The sequence below is a fragment of the Centruroides vittatus genome, unplaced genomic scaffold (genome assembly GCF_030686945.1).
Source record: "Centruroides vittatus isolate TY-2023 unplaced genomic scaffold, ASM3068694v2 scaffold_769, whole genome shotgun sequence".
NCBI classification, from domain to species: Eukaryota; Metazoa; Arthropoda; class Arachnida; order Scorpiones; family Buthidae; genus Centruroides; species Centruroides vittatus.
This window is the reverse complement of record NW_027122717.1, coordinates 1,290,161-1,313,151: the sequence shown is the minus strand read 5'-3', so window position 1 is coordinate 1,313,151 and position 22,991 is coordinate 1,290,161. Positions and strand designations below refer to the sequence as shown.

The 22,991-nt window shown below is 29.7% G+C and overlaps 1 protein-coding gene across 2 annotated transcripts in view; it reads right to left on the bottom strand.

Moving 5' to 3' along the window:
- LOC136989867 (uncharacterized) overlaps positions 1 to 22,991 on the bottom strand; it is a 77,218-nt gene that overhangs the window by 48,373 nt on the left and 5,854 nt on the right. For both annotated transcript variants that reach the window (XM_067288153.1, XM_067288152.1), the window contains exons 3-4: positions 8,597 to 8,733; positions 3,267 to 3,350 (exon numbers count right to left, since the gene is read on the bottom strand). In XM_067288153.1, the coding sequence (XP_067144254.1) occupies positions 3,267 to 3,350; positions 8,597 to 8,733 (221 nt within the window). The remainder of the gene's footprint in view (positions 1 to 3,266; positions 3,351 to 8,596; positions 8,734 to 22,991) is intronic.

Here is a 22,991-nt window from a genome sequence, read left to right as displayed (position 1 = left end):
ATTGTGTTGCGAAAACTATTATTTACAGCCATTCGTGAAGTTTCGTGAGATTTTTTTTATGCGTTTTTTTTAATGCGGTCCCTATCCCCCGCATAAAAACAGGTTTGACTGTATTTACTTTTGACCTACTTAATTTTTCAAAAATTAAGTAGGTCAAAAGTAAATACATCTAATTATTATCTATACTCTATTATTTAATATAGTAGGGTCTTGTTATACATGGAACTGATATACACAAATTCATGTTGACACACAACCCCTATGCAAAATAAGACTATACCATATGTCAATAAGTCTACTATAAAATTTTTACAAAAAATTTTTATCTTTAATTCAGATCTATATATAAACTACACTTCATTAATAAATAAAATTCTTTCTCTGTATATGATAAAATTAAATTAATTAATTAATTAATTTTATATATAGTAGGAAATATCAAGCGGCAATAGATTTCCATCTTCCTAATAACAAAAAAAAAAAAACCCCAAATATTATTAAAAAATACATACATTAAATGACTAAAGATATAATAAAAAACATATATATGGTGATAACATAAATACAGTAGAGCATTGATTATCCGACCCCCAATCAATCGTCACATCGGTTAACCGACTGCGTTCTAGTTGGCAAATTCAAATGTCCGCTAGTGATGTGGAGCTACAATATTTGGCTATGTCTTGGCTACTTTAATATTATTTTTGTTAAATTTTTGCATGTTTTAGCTGGCAACACTGGCTCAACCACAAAAGGGAGACCAGTATTTAAACCAGGCTTAATTTTCTGTCTTTTCTTTATTTTTGTATTTATTTTGTGCAAAATAAAGAAATAATTTTTAACGATACAATAGCTATGATTATTATTTTTAAAAAAAATTTGTTAGGCTTAACATCAATGAAAATTCAATGCGAATTAGGGTAATGGCGATATACTACTATACTATACTGTATGTATTTTTCATACTGTTCGGTTGTCCATTTTTTCAGTTATCCGACCAACCCCAGTTCCCAATTGAGTCGGATAATCAATGCTCTACTGTAATAAGATAGATATATAAAGGTATAGTGTAAAAAAAAAAAAATAAATAAAAGGATATAATGTTAAAATGACAATTACTGAATTACAAATTATATAAAAAACAATGACAAATATGCTTATATTGTTTAAAAGTAAAATGAAGGTAGTGTAACATATGATCTGCACACTGATTAAAAATAAAGCTATGGGTTAGAGATAAACAATAGAAAGGAGTGAACAAATGATGTGTTCCTTGTCGTTTTGGTGGGAACTCTTAATTTTAGCTAGTAATTATTGTAGAAACACTACCTCAAACTGGATGTATGCAATATAAGAATACTTCCAAACCCAATAGCCAGTTAAAAGAACAAAAACATTGTGTATTCTCTGCTTTGTTGACACGAAAGTTTTCAATAAACTAATATTTAATTGTTAATATAATAATTTAAAAAATTTTTAATTTTCTCGTGGAAAAATTGTTTTTAAGAATCAGAAATTGTAATGAGATTTTCTCACTTCCAATTCAAATATCCGAAAAATGGCCAATTTTTCTGATTCCAGATTCTGATTAATCATCTCTTCACTACTAGAAACTGTTTCAATATCATCTTGATGCCAAAGAAATTTTTTTACAAGAAAGATATGAAAATTAGCCTACATAGTGTTATATTTCTGTAAAAACAGTCACATTTATGATTTCAGCATGTAGTCAATGAAAATACTTGGACCATTTCATTTGTGAAGTAATTAAACTTAAAGCATCAGAATTTGCTGCTTTAAGCTTTAAAATTAAAATAATTACCCAAAGAAGAAAATTTCTAAAATATTTTTGTCAAATATTTTAATAATAGTCTTTTCAAAAACTATTTTAAATGCTTTAGTTTTAAAAATTATATTTTCTGAATAATAATTAATTATAAGCAATTTTAAATATAATTTAGAAATCCTATTTTAAGAGTTCTATCAATTGTCATTTAAATTCTTTTTAATTATCAATTGCTCATAAACAATTATGACAAAAATTTGCTTTATGTATATAAAGCAAATTTTTGTACTATATATATATATATATATAAGTATATATATGTATAATAAGTTTTTTTAATATTAATTTTTAAACTATATATATATATATAGTTTAAAAATTAATATTAAAAGAAAAACTTTATTCTAGCATTCTAGCACTTTATTTGTTTGCAGATTCTTTTCCACAAAAAATAAAAATGTTAGTACAATTTTATAAATTTTAGAATTTTTTTTGAGTAAATTTAATTTTAGTAATCTATAGATTTTTACATGAAAATTGTATGAGTTAAAAAATTATTCTTTAACAATTTTGAATAAATTCATTTGCTAAATTTTGTATTTTGAGAATTCAAATGTCTAAAATTTAATTTTTGTCAAGTATATAAACTGTCACTTTTCAGTGTAAGTCTAATTTCTGTTCCATTTAATCATTGCACAAACCTTCCTGGCATTATTGGAAGTCTCAACCAATAATGACATGAGCTCATTGTCCTTCCTTTTCAATGAGGAATTTCTGTAAAAATTTTGCAGAAAAGTTCAAGATTGACTTCCAAATATCAGTGGTTCTTTTGTAGAGTTGGGATATTGAACAAAGATGAGGATCACTTCAAAAAGGTACATCGAGATCTTGTTAAGATTTATTCCAATGAATATTTTCTCTTTCTGGACTACTTCAGAAAACTGAACTTTTCCAAATTTCCTATTTAACCTATTTATCCATAGGTGAAATTTATGTAAACTCTCTCTTACATACACTCACATTAATTTAAGTGTATATTAAAATTTGCAAATAATATGCAAATTTACTAGCTTATAAAATTAATAAACCAACAAATCCTAGAATTATCATTTTCCATCAGCATCATGTGACATTAACAAAACAGTGTCATTTTTACACACTGAGGTTTGCACAGACCCCTTGCTTGGACCCGATATAATTTAAACAAGACACGAAAACCTCTATAATATCAAATGATATCTAGTACAATATTTTATATATAAAATATTAACAAAAAGCTAAATATATTAAGTATTACAATATTTAATACTCTTCATCCACAAAAATATTAAGTTCTGAATATATCATATAATAATTTTTAAATAAATTAATAATAATATACCTTCAGTTATAAATATTATAAATAAATATTTATATAAATATTATATAAATATTTATTTATAATATAAATATTTATAATGAAAAATTAAATAGAACTAACCCTTCGAACAATAGTTCCTTGCAATTTTTCTCTCACGAGAATTAACATGAAAGGTAACCTATCCACTGGACAAGTATTTACTTTCTGTAAAAAAAAAAATTTGAAAAAAATATATTGTATTGATTTTTTTCATTTAAAAACAAAATAAATTATTAATAAAGTTTATTTGATAATTATAATGGAATTTCACAAACTGAAAACTTACTATTAATCTTATAATAAATATTTAGATCATGATGGCAAATGAAACTGGAAATCAATTTCCTAAGTTTTCCAGAGGAAAAAAGTTATTATTTTTTACCATGACATATCATAGGATGTAATGTAACCAATTAAATTGTTGAGTAATGATTATGTCTGTGTTGTTGTTTAAGTAGGCTTATCATATGTCCACTTTGTCCAGGGACTGTTCCAGTTTGATGATATGATCCCTGCATCCTGGCCAGTTTGTCATTTTGTCCCGGTTATTTGGTAAAATTGTAAAAGAATTGAATATACAAGAAATAAAAATAGCACAGCCATGCATAAAATGGCAATTTGGTAACTAAAATATCCCTTCTGTTACATTCTCTGTTGCCAATCTAAATATTTTGTATCTAGATCTAAGTACTTTTAATGTTGTCTAGATGTTTTCCCTCAAAATTTATAGCATGGGGCATAATGACTTTAAATGTTTTATTTTCTCATCCAGATATTTTTCCAGAATTTAGAATAGCATGAAGTCTATGAGATTCAAATATTTTTATTTCATTTTTTAGATATTTTGTTTCAATTAGAGTTGGCAACACTAAAACTTACACTAGCAATGTCACTGTTGCGCATGTCCTATCTTAGTTGAGTTCAAATTGCTAGTCGGCATTTGCGATTATTTTGTACTTTACATTAAATTAATTTAATTTCCAAAATGCCAAATGAAAACTATGTGTTTACTGATGAATTAAAAAGAATTATCTGTTTTTGAAAAAGTTTGTGATTGTATTGACAAAGTGAAATGTGCTTTTCAAAATTTCAGTAACTTGTGGTGGGTATTCGGACATTAAAAATCACTTGAATTGTGCAAAACATAAGGCAAGCCTAGTAGCAGTAGAAGGAACTTCCTCAAATACAGTTTAACCTGATTATAACGTCATCAGATGTAATGACAACCCCAATATAACGTCAATTTTTTATCGGTCCCACAATTTTATTATAATAGAAAATGTTAAAAAAACCCACTTCTAACAACATAAAACCCTGTTTTAATGTCATAATTAAAGCACTCTCAAATTTATAAAATTAGATTACGAATTTTATTTAACAAAGAAACTACTAAGTATTCACTCCCTAGGGTCAGTCCACTTCCTAGAACGACTATGGGTGGTACTTTCACCATCTAACTTCTGTGGAATGAGATTTGCCACCCCTTTAAACGACTTGACAATTGGTTAGTCCACATAGTTACTCGTGTTGTAATTTAGCATCAAATCAGGTGAAATAGCTAGTTTAAAAAAGAAAGCTTTAACGTTAGACTGCATTGGAAATAATGAACAAAGTGTATGATTTAGAAAATGTCATTGATAAACAATTTTTAGGTGAAAAATGCTTACAATCTAAAATAACCGACTTTTTAAAGTGAATATTGTTATTGTGATTTTTTAATTCGCATACATTAGTTTAACCTTTTGTTGCCTTTTAATTCGACATTATTCTCAAAGCCAGAAGTGCCGCCATTATCAAAACTTAAGACAAATAGAAATTTCTTATAAAAGTTATTTTTTGAAATTTTTAATTACATCGATGTAAACTTAGACATAATAATGTAAATAAAGTTGATTTAAACATTTAGTTTGCACTTTTATACATACGACAATAAATTATTATTACTATAATAGATACAGTACAGTATACTGTATTACCATTAAGAAATAATTTTACGGTAATACATACAATGTTAAATTAAAATGGATTTTATAATAGATTCTAAACACACTTGGTACTTTTTATGAAACTAAAATTATGACCTCGCAGATAACAACACTTTGTTATAAAGTCAAAAAATTGCTGGTCACATGGATGACATTATAATCGGGTTAAACTGTATATTGTAATATTTTAAAGGTACTGATTTATTTTCTGTTGTCCAGTTTGAGAAAAAAAATATGGTAAGCCTATGTTTAAGCAATGTAACCTTTAGTTAGAAATAAATTTTTTTCTTGAGTTTGTATTTACAAATACATCTAATTCTGTTTTTACACAATAGATTGTACTTGCAGTGTTGTGACTATCAAAGACAAAACCAAAGCTGTTATTTATTTTTATAAAATATTTTTATTTTTTATTTTTTAGGAAATTTTGTAGCATGACTATGTGACCTCGTAGGTTCATGGCAGGTAACTCATGCACTTTTGATTGAACATAATTGTTCTTCTAGTGTTATGAATGATTTTGCTGAGAAAGAACTATCTTAATTTGGAAAGTAATGACTCACATCAAAAGGATAATTTAATACGAAAGATAGACATTGGAATCACCCTGCGATTCTTGCATTCCAATAAAAAGTTCAGTTTATTCCTAGTACAGTAGAGCATCAATTATCCGACCCCCAATCAACCGTCACATCAGTTAACTGACTGCATTCTAGTCGGCAAATTCAAATGTCTGCTAGTGATGTGGTGCTACAATATTTGGCTATGTCTTGGTACTTTAATATTATTTTTGTTAAATTTTTGCGTGTTTTAGCTGGCAACATGGCTCAACCATGAAAGGGAGGTCAGTATTTAAACCAGGCTTAATTTTATATTTTTTTCTTTAGCTTTGTATTTATTTTGTGCAAAATAAAGAACTAATTTTGGGGATACTATAGATTACCACCTATGGAATTTCGGATTTTTGGGTATATATCTGAACTCAGGAGACCAAGACAAGTTCAACAATACCCTACTTTTGAACCAAAGACGAAAAATAAAAAAGTTGTACTTTTTTCCTGCAATCGCGCGATGATAGGGAGTTGCGTCACTCTCCCTGCTAAGTTGGCCTCGCTATTGTAAGTCGCGTCGCATGCCGTTAAAATTGCCTTTAGTAGACGTTTCCCCCTTTTTTTACTTTGTTCAAGAACTACCGTGAATCAATAGCTAGTGACGTTTAGCACATGGCGGCCTGTCGGCGGCTCCCCTCTGGGAGGTCAGTTGGGAGCACGAACAGTGGGAACGGCCACCATGTTCGCTGCCATAAGTAACATTAACCAAAATGGCAATCGCGCGATGATTGGAAGTCATGTTGCTCTCTCCACTCTCGTATCATGTATTTAACCCTACTGGAGATGACCGTAGTCCGACGTCATAGTTTGCAGACTTTACCACAAGATGGCAGTACTAGCAACTATGGTGCAGTCTTCATGAGAGCATTAGAAAAGTATGATAACTTTTTAATTTTTCGTCTCCGGTCCAAAAATAGGGTACCATTGAACTTGTCTCGATCCCAAGTTCAAATATATAATCAAAGTCCTGAAATTCCATAGGTGGTAATCTATAGTACACCCATAATTTTTAACAATACAATAGCGACGATTATTATTTAAAAGAAAATTTTGTTAGGCTTAACATCGATGAAAATTCAATGCAAAGTAGGGTAATAGCGATATACTAATATACACTAATTACATGGCATATACTAATATACTATACTAATAATGTATTTTTTCATACTTTTCAGTTATCCAACCAACCCCAGTCTCCAATTGAGTCAGATAATTGATGCTCTACTGTACTCATGAAAGCAAAAACAAGTTTCTTGTAAGTTTTGGCTAGCATCTCCACTGTTAATTACTAAAAAGTTACCAAAAACTGAAACTAGGAATATTATACAAAGAGAATCACACCAATGCATTTTGTAAATCAAACATTTGTAAAATGCAGTGTATAAGACCTGAAGTAGGTGTATCAAGAAGGCTGAAAATGTTTGTTTTCCAAATTAAATATTGCTGGAATTTAATAATGTATGGATTCTTCATTCCATTTAGTATTCCTAGTTCTAATTTTTAGTAACTTTGCAGTAATTAACAATAGAGATGCCAGTCAAAACTTACAAGAAATTCATCCTTGCTCTCATAAGAACTAAGGTTAAACTAAACTTATTGAAATGTAAGAACTGCAGGGTGTACCCAATGTCCATTTTTTTTTATTAAGCCTGAGAAAGAACAATTTTTACACATCCCCACATTTTCTAATTTCAAATTCTACAGATATGTATAGAATAGTAAAAGTGGCATGCAAGGTTATGCCATCCTCCCTAAAACATTATAAATTGCAGAAGGAAGAAATTTATGCTCGTAGAGGAGGAAAAGCCCTGGTTTTATGATGGAAGGACAAAAAGGATCTGGTCCTTCTGATAACAGCACACACTATAGACATGGTGGAGACTGAAAAACAAGAGAAAAAAAGTAATAAAAGTAACATGTCCAAACCCCAGAAAGCAAGGAAAAAGTATTATAAAAAGATATTTTTCATTTGCTATAAATTGCTATACGGCATTCCTTTATTCCCTATGTCAAAGCTGGAGGTAAAAACAGATTTTCTAGAATTTATTTTGAAATCATCTTCACTATCCACATCAATTTTATCCATTTTTATTTGAAAACATGTCATGATATTATATAACTACAACTAGCTTATCAAATCTGTGTAAGACTCATTGTGTTTACATTATCTGAAGAAAATCATTTTAATTTACTAATTGCTATCTGATGAATATTACTGCAAGTCTTAAAGCAGTTATGACAATGAGAATAAGTGAGAAAAGCAACTGGTACTTGAAAGAATCCTAATTTTGTGTAACACTGCTTTTTCAGACAGTTTTGATTGCATATGTTACAACAGTACTTTCAATGTAAACATGACTTTTTTTCATTTAAATTATGACATTAAGTAGAAAATATCAATTCTTGAGATGTGAAAAATTACATATGTTTCAGGAAACTTGTTTATTTACATTTAAATTTTAGTTTAATTGTAACATTAATGTTAATACCAAGGTGTGATTTGTGTTGTATACTGGTTATAAGGTTTACAGTTCTGATGATTTTAAAATATTTAAATTTGAAAGTCCTGCAGTCTAATTTTTTCACACAATTTTGACCTGACGCAGATCCTAATTGGACTGAAAATATTCGTCACAACCTATTTATTTTAAATATATTTTTGTGCTGGTATTTTTTTAAGGTTTTATGGTGTTATTTAATAGTCTATAACCAGCTTTGTGAAGATTCAGAACATTTAAATTTGGTTGATAATGAAAAAAACATTTAAATAAAAGTTTATATTTCTATTCAAATACATATAAAATTAAAAATATACCTTTGCCCATTCTAATAAACAGTCCAAGCAAAAGTAGTGGTCACAACTTTCAGGATTACCAATATCTTGACCAAGAAACTTGTTAAGACATATTGGACATTTCTCTGACTGTCCATCACTAGAATCACTTTCCCATCCTTTATACAAAAAAAAAAAAAACAAAAACAATTAATTACTGATAATTAAAAAATATTTTAATATGATCTTATTGTAGTGTATCACTAAATTATCTTACAATTAATAATTATATTTATACATCATATTTTATATAATTTTTAATTTTAAGTTTGCAATACAATGTAAATAAAATTTTAATTGTACTATATTGGAATATGCTATAAAATGAAATATACACTATATTCCCAAAATTGAATAATCTTTAAATCAATACTTTAGAATTCTATACTTGAGTAGTTAGAACATGATAGCAATGAATTAAATTAGCCAAAAACACTTGTTTGTACAAAATTAAATATTAAAGATTTATAGTTTCTTAAGTTTGGAATATTTAATAAGTATCATCTCTAAGCCTTTAGATTTTCAGTACAGTTCAAATATAATAGATGAACAAATGTTTTCAATCCTTTATCCAGAATCTGCTTCAGGTTCACTATCATTCCAAATGTGGAATGTCAAAAATGTCAAGAGCTAATTGACACATTAGGGAGGACACAAATAACAGAGAATACCCACATCACGGTGCTTGATTTCAAGACATTATATCCATCCATTAAACTGCAACCCTGCTTTTGCACCCTTAGAGATATCTTACTGGTCAAATATAACTTACTGGCACAACAAAAACAGGTCCTTGATCTTACATCTTCATGTGCTACAATTCGATATTTAGGTTTGACAATACAACATACTTGAAAAAAAGAGGAGTACCCATGGGGAGCTCCCTATCTGTGAATTAGTACTGCGCCAATTAGAGAGGGAGGTCATCATCAACAGATTTACATACGAGATCTTTTATACTGGAGATATTTAGATGATGTCATAACTGTCATACCAGATGATGTCTTTTGGAAAAACTAGCCGAGGATTAACAATTTTCTAGACAACATAAATAACAATCCATATGGACTCACCCTAAAAATAGATCAAATGTCTAAAAATTTATGCTAGATGTTGACATCACCATATGGCTCAATGGAGGCAATATAGAGACAGAAGTATACTACAAACCCAGCTTCCTTCCATTATACATACCAGCAGATTCAGAGGACCTGTATCCATATAAGGTTGCAGCAGGACACACTCAAGGAACTTAAACACCTAGAGGACTTTGCAGAAGGTCATGGGTTCAAAAGAAACTTAATTAGAAGTTTAGCTCGGAACTCCTATAAACTTCAAAGTGGGCATCACACCTCCACAGAGCAGTGGGAGTCCAATGAGATCCCTGATCAGGACTCTAATGCAAAACACACAGTCATAGAATATAAGAACCTACATTCCCTATATAAAGAAATACCTCAAATGAAGGGCACAAAAATAGCTTACACAAGGACACAAACAATTTACTCCCTATTGAGGAATGTGAAAGACACACCTGATAGTTTGAGGGCACCAGGAGTGTATAGTGTCCCAATCAGAGACCATAGCTTCCAGAGAAATTTGGTATACATTGGTTTGACCAAGCAGTCTATACAAAAAAAAAAGGATTAAGGAACACAAATATGACGTTGCCAAAAACAGATACAGCACCACCCTGGCAATATAGGCCACCAAACCAAACCTAATGTAAAGGCAAACTTGGACAACACCACCATCATAAAGAAATCATTCCAGATACACCAAATCAGGGTCTTGGAAACACTCAAAATTTACAAGGCAAGCAAGTCGGGGAATTGTGTAAATTTCAAGGAAAGTAATGCGATATCTTAAGCGTGGTGATATGCCTGTGAAGACCATACGCATCAATAATTACATATTATTCCCTCGTAGATCTGTCACCACAGCATTAAAATACAGTCATGGGGTACATTCATTCAAATCTTTATCATCAATTCATTACTGGTTTAAGCAATTTTTACTCAAAAGCGTTCAAAATTCTTGACATTCCACATTTGAAACAATAGTGAACCTGAAGCAGATTCTGGATAGATGATCGAAAATGTTTGTTCATCTATTATATTCAAACTGTACTATAAATCTAAAGGCTTGGATGTGATACTTATTTGTACCGGTATTTCTATAGAAAATTGTTTAGAATATTTAATAACTATCATAACCAATTATTAAAATAAATTATTATTAAAAGAAAGGATAAGAAATATTCAAAACATAAAATAGCAATATAAACATTAGAAGGAATTGCAAGAAAAATAAATTTATTAAGCAAATGAACAACTAGATTCTTACAGAGCTGCAATAAAGTCAATTAAATTTATCACAAAATGGTGGCTTAAGTACGTAATACATAACTGTAGTCCAAATTGCTTAATGTCTTATTCTAGACTGATAAAAACATAATTGTTTGTTTGATTAGTAAAGTTTATCAAGTTGTTTGTGTAAGTTAATTAAGTTCATATTTTTTAAATTTGACTGTATAACATTTAAAAATCAAGAATAGACTTGAATCTCTATTTCTAAATCTGTAAGAATTATTTTTATTCACAGTCTGTAGAGGGTGACATAAAAATAATTCTTGTAAAGTGAACAAATGTGAGAAATAAACAAGCCAAGATAGAAAAACAACATTAAATTTTATAAGATATACTGTCCAACAATCCCCATAGGATTAAGACATTTAAAATTATAAAAACTGGATATGTACTGTACTTGTACTAGAAATTGAATTTTCACCTATGGTTGTTCTTTTAAGAAAATACATACAAATTATGTGGCACTGAAGAGGGGTTGAGAATTTACATCAGTTCGAAATGCATATGTAGAATAAAAATGGAATAATAAATTGTATGTGGTTAACCATTAGATATTTGTTTGAGATTATAGTTAAAACTAACATATAATAGATTTTAAATTGAAACTTATAACACTGGAAAATCACTTAAATTGTAGAACATTGACCTAGTTGTTAATTTTCAGTTTCAATTCTACTTCTGTAGCTACATTTTAAAAATTATTTTCCAAGCTATTAAATTTACAAACTTTTTATTTCTGTTTTTTTTTAATTCATATATTTTATCATCAAAAATATATCATTAAATGATTAAAATATAATATAAATAGTAAATTAAATTAAAGGATGATATGAAGTTCTCAAAAATTTGGAATTCAAGAATCATTTTGGCACTCAAACATTTATATCAATGACAAATAAGTATTAATTATTTTATTGGGATCTGGATTATAGGAAGATTTGTACCAAACTCATGAATTAAGAAAGAAGCAACAGAATACAAATAAATAACTGAAACTGTAGAACTAACATACTTATATTTATTGGGCTACAATTTTCAAACTGCAGACCTATCGATTCCGACTGTCATGTTTGTCCATCTGTCCTTTGTTAATTTTAAGAATAGAGTGAGTTAGACAAAAATTGAGACCAGAGACAAATTTAAAAATTAATTGGGGCCTCTTTCCCCAATTAATTTTTAAATTAAAATATGATTAAGAGTTGCAGCCAACATTGTGATGATGTCATAATAAATAATTCTGACAAAAAATGGACTCACTTGAACCTTTGACTGATGCATAATATGTTTAATCTTATAAAACAAATGCTTTCCTAACCCCTTCTGGGTTCTTCCTCGGGTAAATCAGCTGGATCGAAGCTGAATACGAAAATTATTTGAACAAAATCGAACGGAAAATTTCAAATGTCCAGATCGTATGCGTGGCCATTCATGTGACGTGTTTAAATATGGTTTGAACTTGACCATCAACATCAAAAACCATTAGCAATGACAAGTTAGAAATCCAAAATAAATGTGCACGTGTATGAGATGAATTATCCATGACAAATGTGCACGCATTCTCGTATTTTTCTTTAATAAATTAAGAGTAGAATGTTAACTCTCTGCGTGCAGTAAAGCCTGCCAGGCCATTGAAAGACCAATCTCGTCCCTTGAATTGATGCAAGTGGATGCATTGTAAGCTTTAAAAATTTCCATCTCCTCCAACCATTTTAGGTGCTCCAGGTGTGGGGTGGTGACAATTAATTTCACTCTTGTGAAGTCTGCCTCAATTTTGGGGTCAGTGGCGTAAGCAGAGTGATGTACCACCACCTCACTCTCCACTTATGCCACTGCACACGGAGAGTTAACATTCTACTCTTAATTTATTAAAGAAAAATACGGAAACACGTGCGCATTTGTCATGGATAATTCATCTCACACACATGCACATTTATTTTGGATTTCTAACTTGTCATTGCTAATGGTTTTCGATGTTGATGGTCAAGTTCAAACATACTTAAACACGTCACGTGAATGGCCACACATACAATCTGGACATTTGAAATTTCCAACGTTCGATTTTGTTCAAATAATTTTCATATTCAGCTTTGATCCAGCTGATTTACCTAAGGAAGAACCCAGAAGGTGTTAAAAAAATGTTTGTTTTTCAAGATTAAACATATTATGCACTGGTCAAAGGTTCAAGTGAGTCCATTTTTTGTTATATACAAACCAGTGCGCAGTTGCTGATTTATAAATAATTCTGATTTTTTTGTATATGAACCTTTATACAGTGGAACCCTACTATCTCAATATTTGGATTGGTCTAATGTATTATTCTATGGGTGAAAACCTCATTAAGTTGATGTCATCAACAGACAACCCAATAAACTTGATCTGTTTCACATATTTTAAAAAGAAAAACCAAATTTTTCTAAGAATCTGCACTTCTATTGTATGAACAACATCTCTAGACATTTTATTTTTTCCTATCTCTTTTCTACCATACCATCCCATCCCACAAAAGCTGCTGTTATCTGATTAATTGAGAAATCAACTGAGAAAAATCCTAGGGGACATTTTATAGTTACAGTTCTACCTGTGAAGCTCTGGATAGGTCAGAACCCTCACTAAAATTCACATTAAAATATTTTCTTGCTGGAACAATTGCTGGAAGAAATGTTTAAGCACTAGGTAATTATTTGTCATTATCATTTGATAAAATTGGTAATTTCTTACAGAAACTTAACGGTGAACAAAAACAATTATTTTTCTTATCATTTGATAAACTTTAATATAGTGTACTGCATTCATCAACATACAATGCTCCACTTGCTACCGAACTCAGTATCTTTTAAAAATTTTGACACTAAATGAAGATATTGCAATGAAATTTGAAGCAGGCTTACATCATCTTGTGAAAAACATGATGATATCATAACATGCTGGAAATGGCAACCATTTGCATCCAGACAACTTTGAAACCAGTGTATGATATTTCAAAACATCCTTGCTACTATGCCCACTGCCACTGCCTGAATTGCTTTGTTGATGTTTACTTTTAAGGCATCTATGGTCAATGGTTTGTTTACATAAAAAATAATCAGGTAGTGTCAGATTGAGTGAGCACAGTGGTCAAAGTCCTTTCAAAATGATGCAGTTGCTGAAAAATGACTGAATTTTGGCCATGCTGACATGTAATGTTTGGCATGTTGCTCCATCCCACTGAAAATATTCAATAAAATGATCCTCATTTTCCAATTAATTTATAAAAGTGTTGAAGATTTCCATATATGCAGCTGTTGTGATGGTTGTATGTATGTTGTGATGGCAATTGTGCACCACTAGAACAACTCACTCCAAACACCAATCTTCTTGAATGAAGGAGTTCTTCAGGTATTGCATTGGAATTTTTGCTTGCCCAAATACAAGAATTTAGAGAATTAACATATCCCAACTGGTAAAACCACACTTGCCTGAGAACCATGTATAGTCCAGAATGTCTGGATTTTCCTGAAGAAATGACTGAAAATATTTGTATATTCACTCTTTTTTCTTGGTCAGGTTTTTTAATTCATGGATATGGAGATATTGTATGCATATAGCTTCACTTTTTCTTGCAACACAATGTTGCTTCCAGACAAACATGATTCTTGTGAAAGTCAGTACAGAGACTTTTTGAGAGACATCAGTCATTAGTCCTTTACATTCTGAATTGTTTCCTCTGACATTTTCGGATGATCTATTGCATGTTCATCCAATAAAGTCCCCCTGGTTTCAAGCTTCTTTAACAGAGCCCAAATGCTCAACTTGCTCAGTGGTTATCTGCCTCCAAACTTCTCCAGGAATTACTGTTGACATGAATTTATTAATTTTGTTTTCCAATAATTGCAAACAATAAACACTTGCTTCTCAAGAGTATACTAATATATTTTCCAACTATACTGTGTGCATACATGCATACTCTAACATTCACAAGCAACCATATTGTATAGACACCTTCAATAAAATGAGACCAGGCTAGGCAAGTCAGACTGGCTAGACTTGAAATGCTGTGTTTGGTAGCAAATGGGACACCCTGCATTTTAGTTACTTTTAAGTTGGGTCATAGCATTGGAAGTATTGATTTTCTTGAATATAAACAAACAGAAAATCAAAAATTATTATAGCTCAAATAAGGTATTTACAAAATTCACTTGATAATGCCAGCCAGTGTCTGTCCAAATTGAAAGACAGACAAAATTGGATAGGTCAGAATTATATTGCTGCAATGGGAAGAGATTAAAAGTTTATATTTCAAATTCAGGACAGCATGGTAAATTATTGAGATGACACTTTTTTTTTATGAAAAAATGTGATAAAAGAAATTTTACAGTTTGATAAAGCTTGGATAATTTTAAGTAAAAATCATTTTTTTCATTTCTTCTCCTATCATTTTTTTGATCACTTTATTGACTTATTATTGATAGCAAAGTCACAAGGACTACAAATGCCACTCCTGTAACAAAACAAAATAGCTCATTAAAAATATACAAAAACCAATAATAAAAGTAACAAAAAATAAACTAATATTGTGACATACGGAAGAAAAAGCTGGAAAATATAACACACAGTATTTGTGTTTTGTTCATCATTAAGCATTTGTAAAAAATAATCAATTTCTGTGAATAAATGATGGGCATTATTTCTTTGCCTATCATTTTTGATGGAATACTACTTGCTTTTTATATACATGAAAATGTTTAAACAGCAACAAAGATATTTCAATTTTATTACAATTGTCGACAAATGAATTCTTGAAGTATTCGAAATAGTGCTATATGCAAATTTTACTTTGTGTAAAATATATAGATTCATTATAGTCGAGGAATGCACAACATATAGCCAACTAAATGAGACTCCACTTGATTTTTATAAAAATATTTTGATGTTAATAGTCCTACCTAAATATTCATGAATTTATTTATATTATGTTAGATTAAATCAACATAATGTACCTGAAATTAACATTTCATATTCTTGTATTTGGACACAAATGTTTGTTTAATGTCCAAGTACACTATTTCAAAGTAATCCATTTAAAAACAATTTAACCTAAGGCATCCAAATGTTGGCACTTAAATTGTTCACTTCTGATATGCATTCAATGCAGTTTATTAAAATATATACTATATTTATTCTAAAAGAAGTGTGCTACCTAACTTTTCTTAACTTGCAACTGCACTATTTATTAGAAGTTCACATTTATTTCTATTCTTTGGGAATTAGGTGCAGCTATTATTCCAGGATGATGAAATTAATGGAATAAATCCATAATTTTTTTTTTTACTATTATTCAAACAACACAACACTCAACATACAATAAGGGTGACAAAGCTGAATACAATGTGCAATCTTACACCTTACAATAAGCTTTATCTTCCTCCAATGGATTGCACACTTACTACTAGAGGACATTGTCTATCACTTTTTCATCTTTAGTTGTAATGTTTATTTGAATAACTATACAGTATATAAAATTGTTTGAGTTAGTTTTTAATAACTAAATTTACAGGCGGCCCTCGACTTTTGCACAATTCGCTATTTTGCAATTTTTAAAAATTCAACTTTTTAAATATTTTTGTTGATAATGAAAAAATTTGCTTTCATGCAGAACACTTATACACTACAAAGTGTGGTAGCTCTCTCTACGTTCTCAGACACATATTACTTTTTACAACAGTAGACTTCTCGGAATCATTACTGTGTTGTTCCAAGCAAGAAGTCAAAACAATTTCAGTTCTTGCATTAGGGCATGCGTCAACATGTTGTGTGTTTTGCCAATTTATCTGTTTATGTTTAAATATTTCATCCTTATAAATTGATAAACATGAGTGAGAAACGGAGAAACTGCAGTGTTGATATGAACAAAAAGAAATTAAGGACTCAAACTTCATATGATCAAGACAAAGATGGAAATAATTAAACGTTCTGAAAGTGGTGAATCTTTTGCTTCAATTGGACGTTTGTACGATGTAAACAGATCTACGATATGTTCAATTTTGAAAAATAAGAGTAAAATTAAGGAATATGTTGAAAATTGTGGAAATATATCTTCAAAGATTGTTTCCAAAAAACATGGCATGTTATAGAAATTTTTATCAAGAAAAGAAAAGAAAGAGTGGTATTCAACTAACTCTCGACAAGTTTATGAAGAAAACACTCGAAAGCACTTAAACACGCCTCATTAACTTCATTATATATACATATTGATAAATATAAAACACAGTTTTTGGTGCATATTTTTTAGAACTCTCTACTTTCGAGCATTCAACATTCTCACACACTTTCAGGAACCAATTATGTGCGAAAGTCGAGGGCCGTCTGTATTACTTTCATATTTTTATTTATTACACATTAATTCAGTTTAATGACAATACCAAAGTTTTAATATATTTGTAACTAAAGAAAATGGTAAAAAATACTTCAAGTATTATCAATTTACTTAATATTTCTATATAAAAAATAAAGCATTTTATTCATGCCATTTACTTTACTAACTTTAAGTTTAATCTCTTCACATTTAATTATATTTAAAATCTTATATTAATATTAATATAAATAGTGTGTAAAATATAAATATTAGGGTTTCTCATTTCCCAGTCTTTTGCTTGTCCCGGGATTCCTGGATAAAAGTGAACTGTTTCCCGGGATAGAATTAATTATTTTTAACATATACAAAATATCTGGAAATCAAATGATATAATTATTTTTCATTTTTTAAAGTAATTTAATATGTTCTGCAACCTCCAAAATCACATTAATAATGCTGTGTAAGATATATGTTAAAAATTACATATAAATTTTCACAAATAGAAAAAAATTTATTAAAGTTTGCTGGTAACTCCATACAACAACAACAGAAATGCTTTGAATTGAGTTAAAAATTTAAAGAATAAAATGAACTTCTAACTTAGAAGTTTGATCTAAGTTCATTTTATTCTTTAAATTTTTAACTCAATTCAAAGCATTTCTGTTGTTGTTGTATGGAGTTACCAGCAAACTTTAATAAATTTTTTCTATTTGTGAAAATTTTCAATATTTAAATAAAACATTTACAAATACAAATTATTATTGTAAATTTTTATAATAAGATTTTAAAAAACAAAGATGGTCAATATTTCGATCACTCAATCTGGTTGTTATTTTAGTAATGAAAAGTCCTGCTATCGAGAATGCCCTTTCCTATTCAATTGATGTGAGAGGAATCATGTTTAATGCATTTAAGAGAAGACAGATGTTATGTGTTTTTTTCACTTGTAGCCTGGAAGATTTCTAGTATTCTTGATTTGTCTTCCTCGGCTGTGGCTGCTTTAATAGCGGCATCAAGCTTATAGCCTGATAATTCAGCAGTTTGTTTGGCTTTAATAATCAGGTTTATGAAGAAAAACTTCATACTTGCAGACTTTGTACTGGTTTGTATCCTTGCCCAATTTGAACAACCTGGCATTACACAGTTATTGAAGCTACTGGGCATGATTAAAAATTAAGACAGCATAAGCACAATTATTCCAGATATTACAGGTTCTGACAAGTAAAGAATTTTCAGAGTCCTGCCATAAATAGGCTACATATTGATTATTGACCATTTGACATACTATAACGAGCAAAAATTTAAAAAACTAATAAGTATGTTTAAAATTAATAAATACAAATGTATTCTGACAGTTTATGAGTTAATTATACTTTCTATTTGCAAAATTTCCTCAACATTAACACAAAATAAGAAAAAAAGGGAACTTTTAAGAAATTTGCAGGATTACCCGGGATGAGAAGAATTTCCTGGGATATTTCCCAGGTTAAAAAAAAAACAACAGGGATCCTGTTTGAGAAACCCTAATATATATATATATTTTTCTTTTACTGTATGCAGCATAAATAAATTATATATTTTAAATATTTTATATGAAAATAAATATATTTTACTAAAATTTTATAATTTTTTCATCTGCTTTTAGTGAGTTTTCCCATATCAACTGCTTTCAAAGTTTGTATTTGTATTTGTTTGTTAATCTATCATTTCATTGCACATTCTAAGCATTTAAAAAAAAACAAAGTGTAAACTATATAAGGTTGAAACAAAAGTCTGTTTGGGATATTTACATAATCGCTCATTTGTGTCACCTCTGTCATGCTTATTTTAACTTGTTTAGGTGGGCATTATGTATATTTGTATATTTAATATGCAAGTCTACAGTAATTTCAGTTATTTTTTTAAGAAAAAACTGAAAAAATGGAAGATAAGAAGGTGCATTTTTGACATATCATACTCTATTATTTCTGAAAAAAGAAAAATGTGACAAAAACTCAGAAGAAGATTACGCTTTATATAGGGAGGATGCAGTTATTGATTGAACATGCCAGAAATGTTTGTGAAATTTAGGACAGGAGATTTTTCTCTCAAAGATGCACCTCAGTCAGGACAGCCTTCAACCATAGAAAATGAGTCCATGATGGCTTTAATCCAAAATGATTGACATAAAACAACAAGAGAGATAGCAAATATCTTAAAAATATCTCAAATATCTATTGTCAGACATTTGGATATATTTACTGTTATGTTTGGGTTCCCCATCAGTTAAGTGAATGAAACTGCATGAGCATGTTATTGAACTTGTTTCTGTTTGTGATTCACTTTTAAAATGCAAGGAAGATGACCCCCATTTTTAAAGCAATTAACAAGTAAAACAGCAAAGCCATATTTGGGACAAAACTATGTCTCGAAGACTCACTGCTAAGTGGGATCACTTCAATGCTCACAGTGGGCCTCGTTCTCATTCTCCAATCTTCTTTGGTATCGCTGGTTTTGAGCACAATCTTTGAAACCTAACTAGCCTTGGCCAAGGCGTCACCCACGATGCATTTTTGGTGAAATTAACTTACCCAATTTCAAAATTTCTCTGTTGTGTATCAGCCAGGTTGACTTTTTGCCAATGTCTAACGAAAATTTCCCATTTTTGAAAAAATAATCATGGCTATTGTATCATCCAAAATTATTTCATTATTTTGCACAAACAATATATATATATTTATTAATAAATGTAAAAAGAAAAACTATATTTTGGAAGTTAGTTTTAATATAAAATTATAACGACACGCCATCTAGTTTCAAAAATGTTCTGATGATGAAACGAGATATCTCTGATCAATTGATCATGGTTAGCACATGGTGACCAGAGATATGTGGGGAATAACATGGGGCAGATAAATGGGTTTTTTCAATGATTCATTTGTCAAAATTCAATTTTGCAACGTTTGCATTTCCAACTTCCCAACCAGTAACGCATGCGCAAATCTCGCACTACTGCTGTTTGTAGAGAGTGTTGCCATTTTGTATTTTATTTTGACTCGGTTCTCAGTCCCCCGACTACCTACAAGTCTGTTTTTTTTTATGTGCGCATGATTTGCGCACCTAATACCAAAATTTCAACTCCTGACAAGTACTCCTCATACCTCTAAGCCATACACAGCAGGCAGTACAATTTTATAAACAAGACATAATCTTGTCAATAATAGGCTATGAAAAATTAATTATATCAGAAAAAGAGATAAAAAATGATGGAGTCTATATTTTTATGTCAAACTTATTTGTATTACAAATAACTGAGAACTTATTATCTTTCTAAACTGACTTATGAGGAGTTAAAACTTTTTAAAAAACCTTACAAAACATTATAAAAAGACTTTAAAAGGTAACAAATTTAAAGATTCCAACAACACCTTGTTAGCAGCAGAGAAGTTCTTTAATAAATTATATTATCTTCTGCTGCTAACAAAGTGTCGTTTGAATCATTAAACGTTTTACATTTTAAAGTCTTTTTATAATGTTTTGTAAGGTTTTTTTAAAAAGTTTTAACTCCTCATAAGTCAGTTTAGAAAGAGAATAAGTTCTCAGTTATTTGTAATACAAATAAGTGTAAGAAAAATAGTTTACAACAATATTTAATGCAAGAGATCTTGGAGTAAGCCAGGTAATCCACCAGTGCCACAACCTACAGCTGGTTTTCATCCCAGAGAACTAATGATTTAACTTTGGTGGGAATGAAAAGGGATTGTTTATTATGAGCTTTTACTCAACAAACAAATAATTAATTCCAATGAATATTGTCTCCAACTGGGTGAACTGAATACTGCAGTGACTTGAAAAACATCTGGAACTTGTGAACTAATGGAGATTCCATCATGATAATGCAAGGCTGCACATATTACTGAATGTGGATCAAAAACTTCTAGACTTTAAGTGACCCAGCATATTCTCCAGATATTGCTCTCTCAGACTATCATCTTTTTTGATCATTGCAGAACAATTTAAATCGTATAGAATTTCAATCTTTAGAAGGTATCAAAAATCACATTGATAATTTCTTCAATCAGAAACTCACCAAATTTTACACAGATGGAATTATGAAACTACCCATCAGATGGTGTAAGGTTATTGAACAGAAGGATGAATACATTGTGTATTAAAAGTTTTTATTTATTCCAAAATAGTGTATTTTATTTCTCTCTGAAAACTGAATGAACTTTCTGTTTAACCCTATATTAATATTCAAATAATGAATTCATTTTTGTCATTTGATTATTTTCTAAGCATTTTCTTAAGTGCAAGAGTATTCTTAAGTGTTAGAGTATGCAATCACATTACAATTTTTCTAGAATTATTTTCATAATTCTGTCATTTATTTCATAATCTAACTAACTAAAAATTAGACAATTATTCACAGAAATTGAAATTGATGTCTTGAACATTTTTTGAATTATAGCATTTCATTTTTATATCATAATAATAATCTGAAAAATGAAGTTTTCAAATTTCTATAAATTTTAAACAGAAAATCTAATATGTTTTACATTTAAACTATTTTTCTATTAATACATTTATATAATTCAAAAAGTTATCATCATTTGATTTTTTAAGTGTTACTAATAACATGCAAACATTAAACTGATGATGACTCTTTGACAAAGAATAAAACAGCAATCAAATTAAAACCTGAAAAAACTGTATTTTAAACAAATTATTTTAAATTTATTTAATGTTCAGTTATAAAACAATTTTTAGTTATACAAACATATAATCTTATATAAGCATGAACTCATTAGAAGTGTGTAAACTTTTTCATTTCCATTCCTTTTAGATGTACAGTAGAGTCCAGTTAGTCTGAACTAAGTGGGACCGAGCCCTGTTCAGATTAGCTGAATAATTGAAATAATGCAAAAGCAAGCAGTAAAACAGGTCTGGTTTATATAGATCCAACGCCATCAATGACGTCAGTGCCCCCACTCTTTATTTCACCTGACTTGCACTCAATAAAGGGTGCAAACAGTTAACAAAAACAAATATTGTAACTTTACGCTTTAGGAACAACATCCCAGCATTTCACTTGCAGACTGCATTTTTATGAGGTGGTGGGGAAACATAGCATCTTCAACGTTCATAGTTACACGAAAAAAAACAAACAGATTTTGTTATTTCTGAAAAATGACTTTTGTTCCTGTTTTTGTGTGTAAGTACTGTATAGATATGCCATTTTAATAGGCCATGTCAAACACTGGTTTATAAATTTTGTACAGTATTAATACAGTACTACAATAAAACAATTCATTTTGTGGAATTCTAAATGTTTTGTACCATTAATACTATTTAAATTTAACTAGAAAATACAAAAAACATATATTTTGCAAGCTAAAAAATTTTTTCTATGCCGACTGAAACATGTTTGGATTAGACACATGTTCAGACTAGTGGGACTCTACCATATATATTGTGATTGCAATTAAAGGTCCAATTTCACAAGAGCCTGAAATAAGAGTCACTGGTCAGAATGACTTGACATTTTGCATTAATATCTATGAAGCAATGAAATACTGTTTGGTGAAGAAAAAATTTAGTTTAAAAATCGAGCACTAGGGGAAACTGTGATTCATACTGGCAATATCGAAAGATGCAAATTTCTTATTCTTGACATGTGCACATCACAAACACTGGC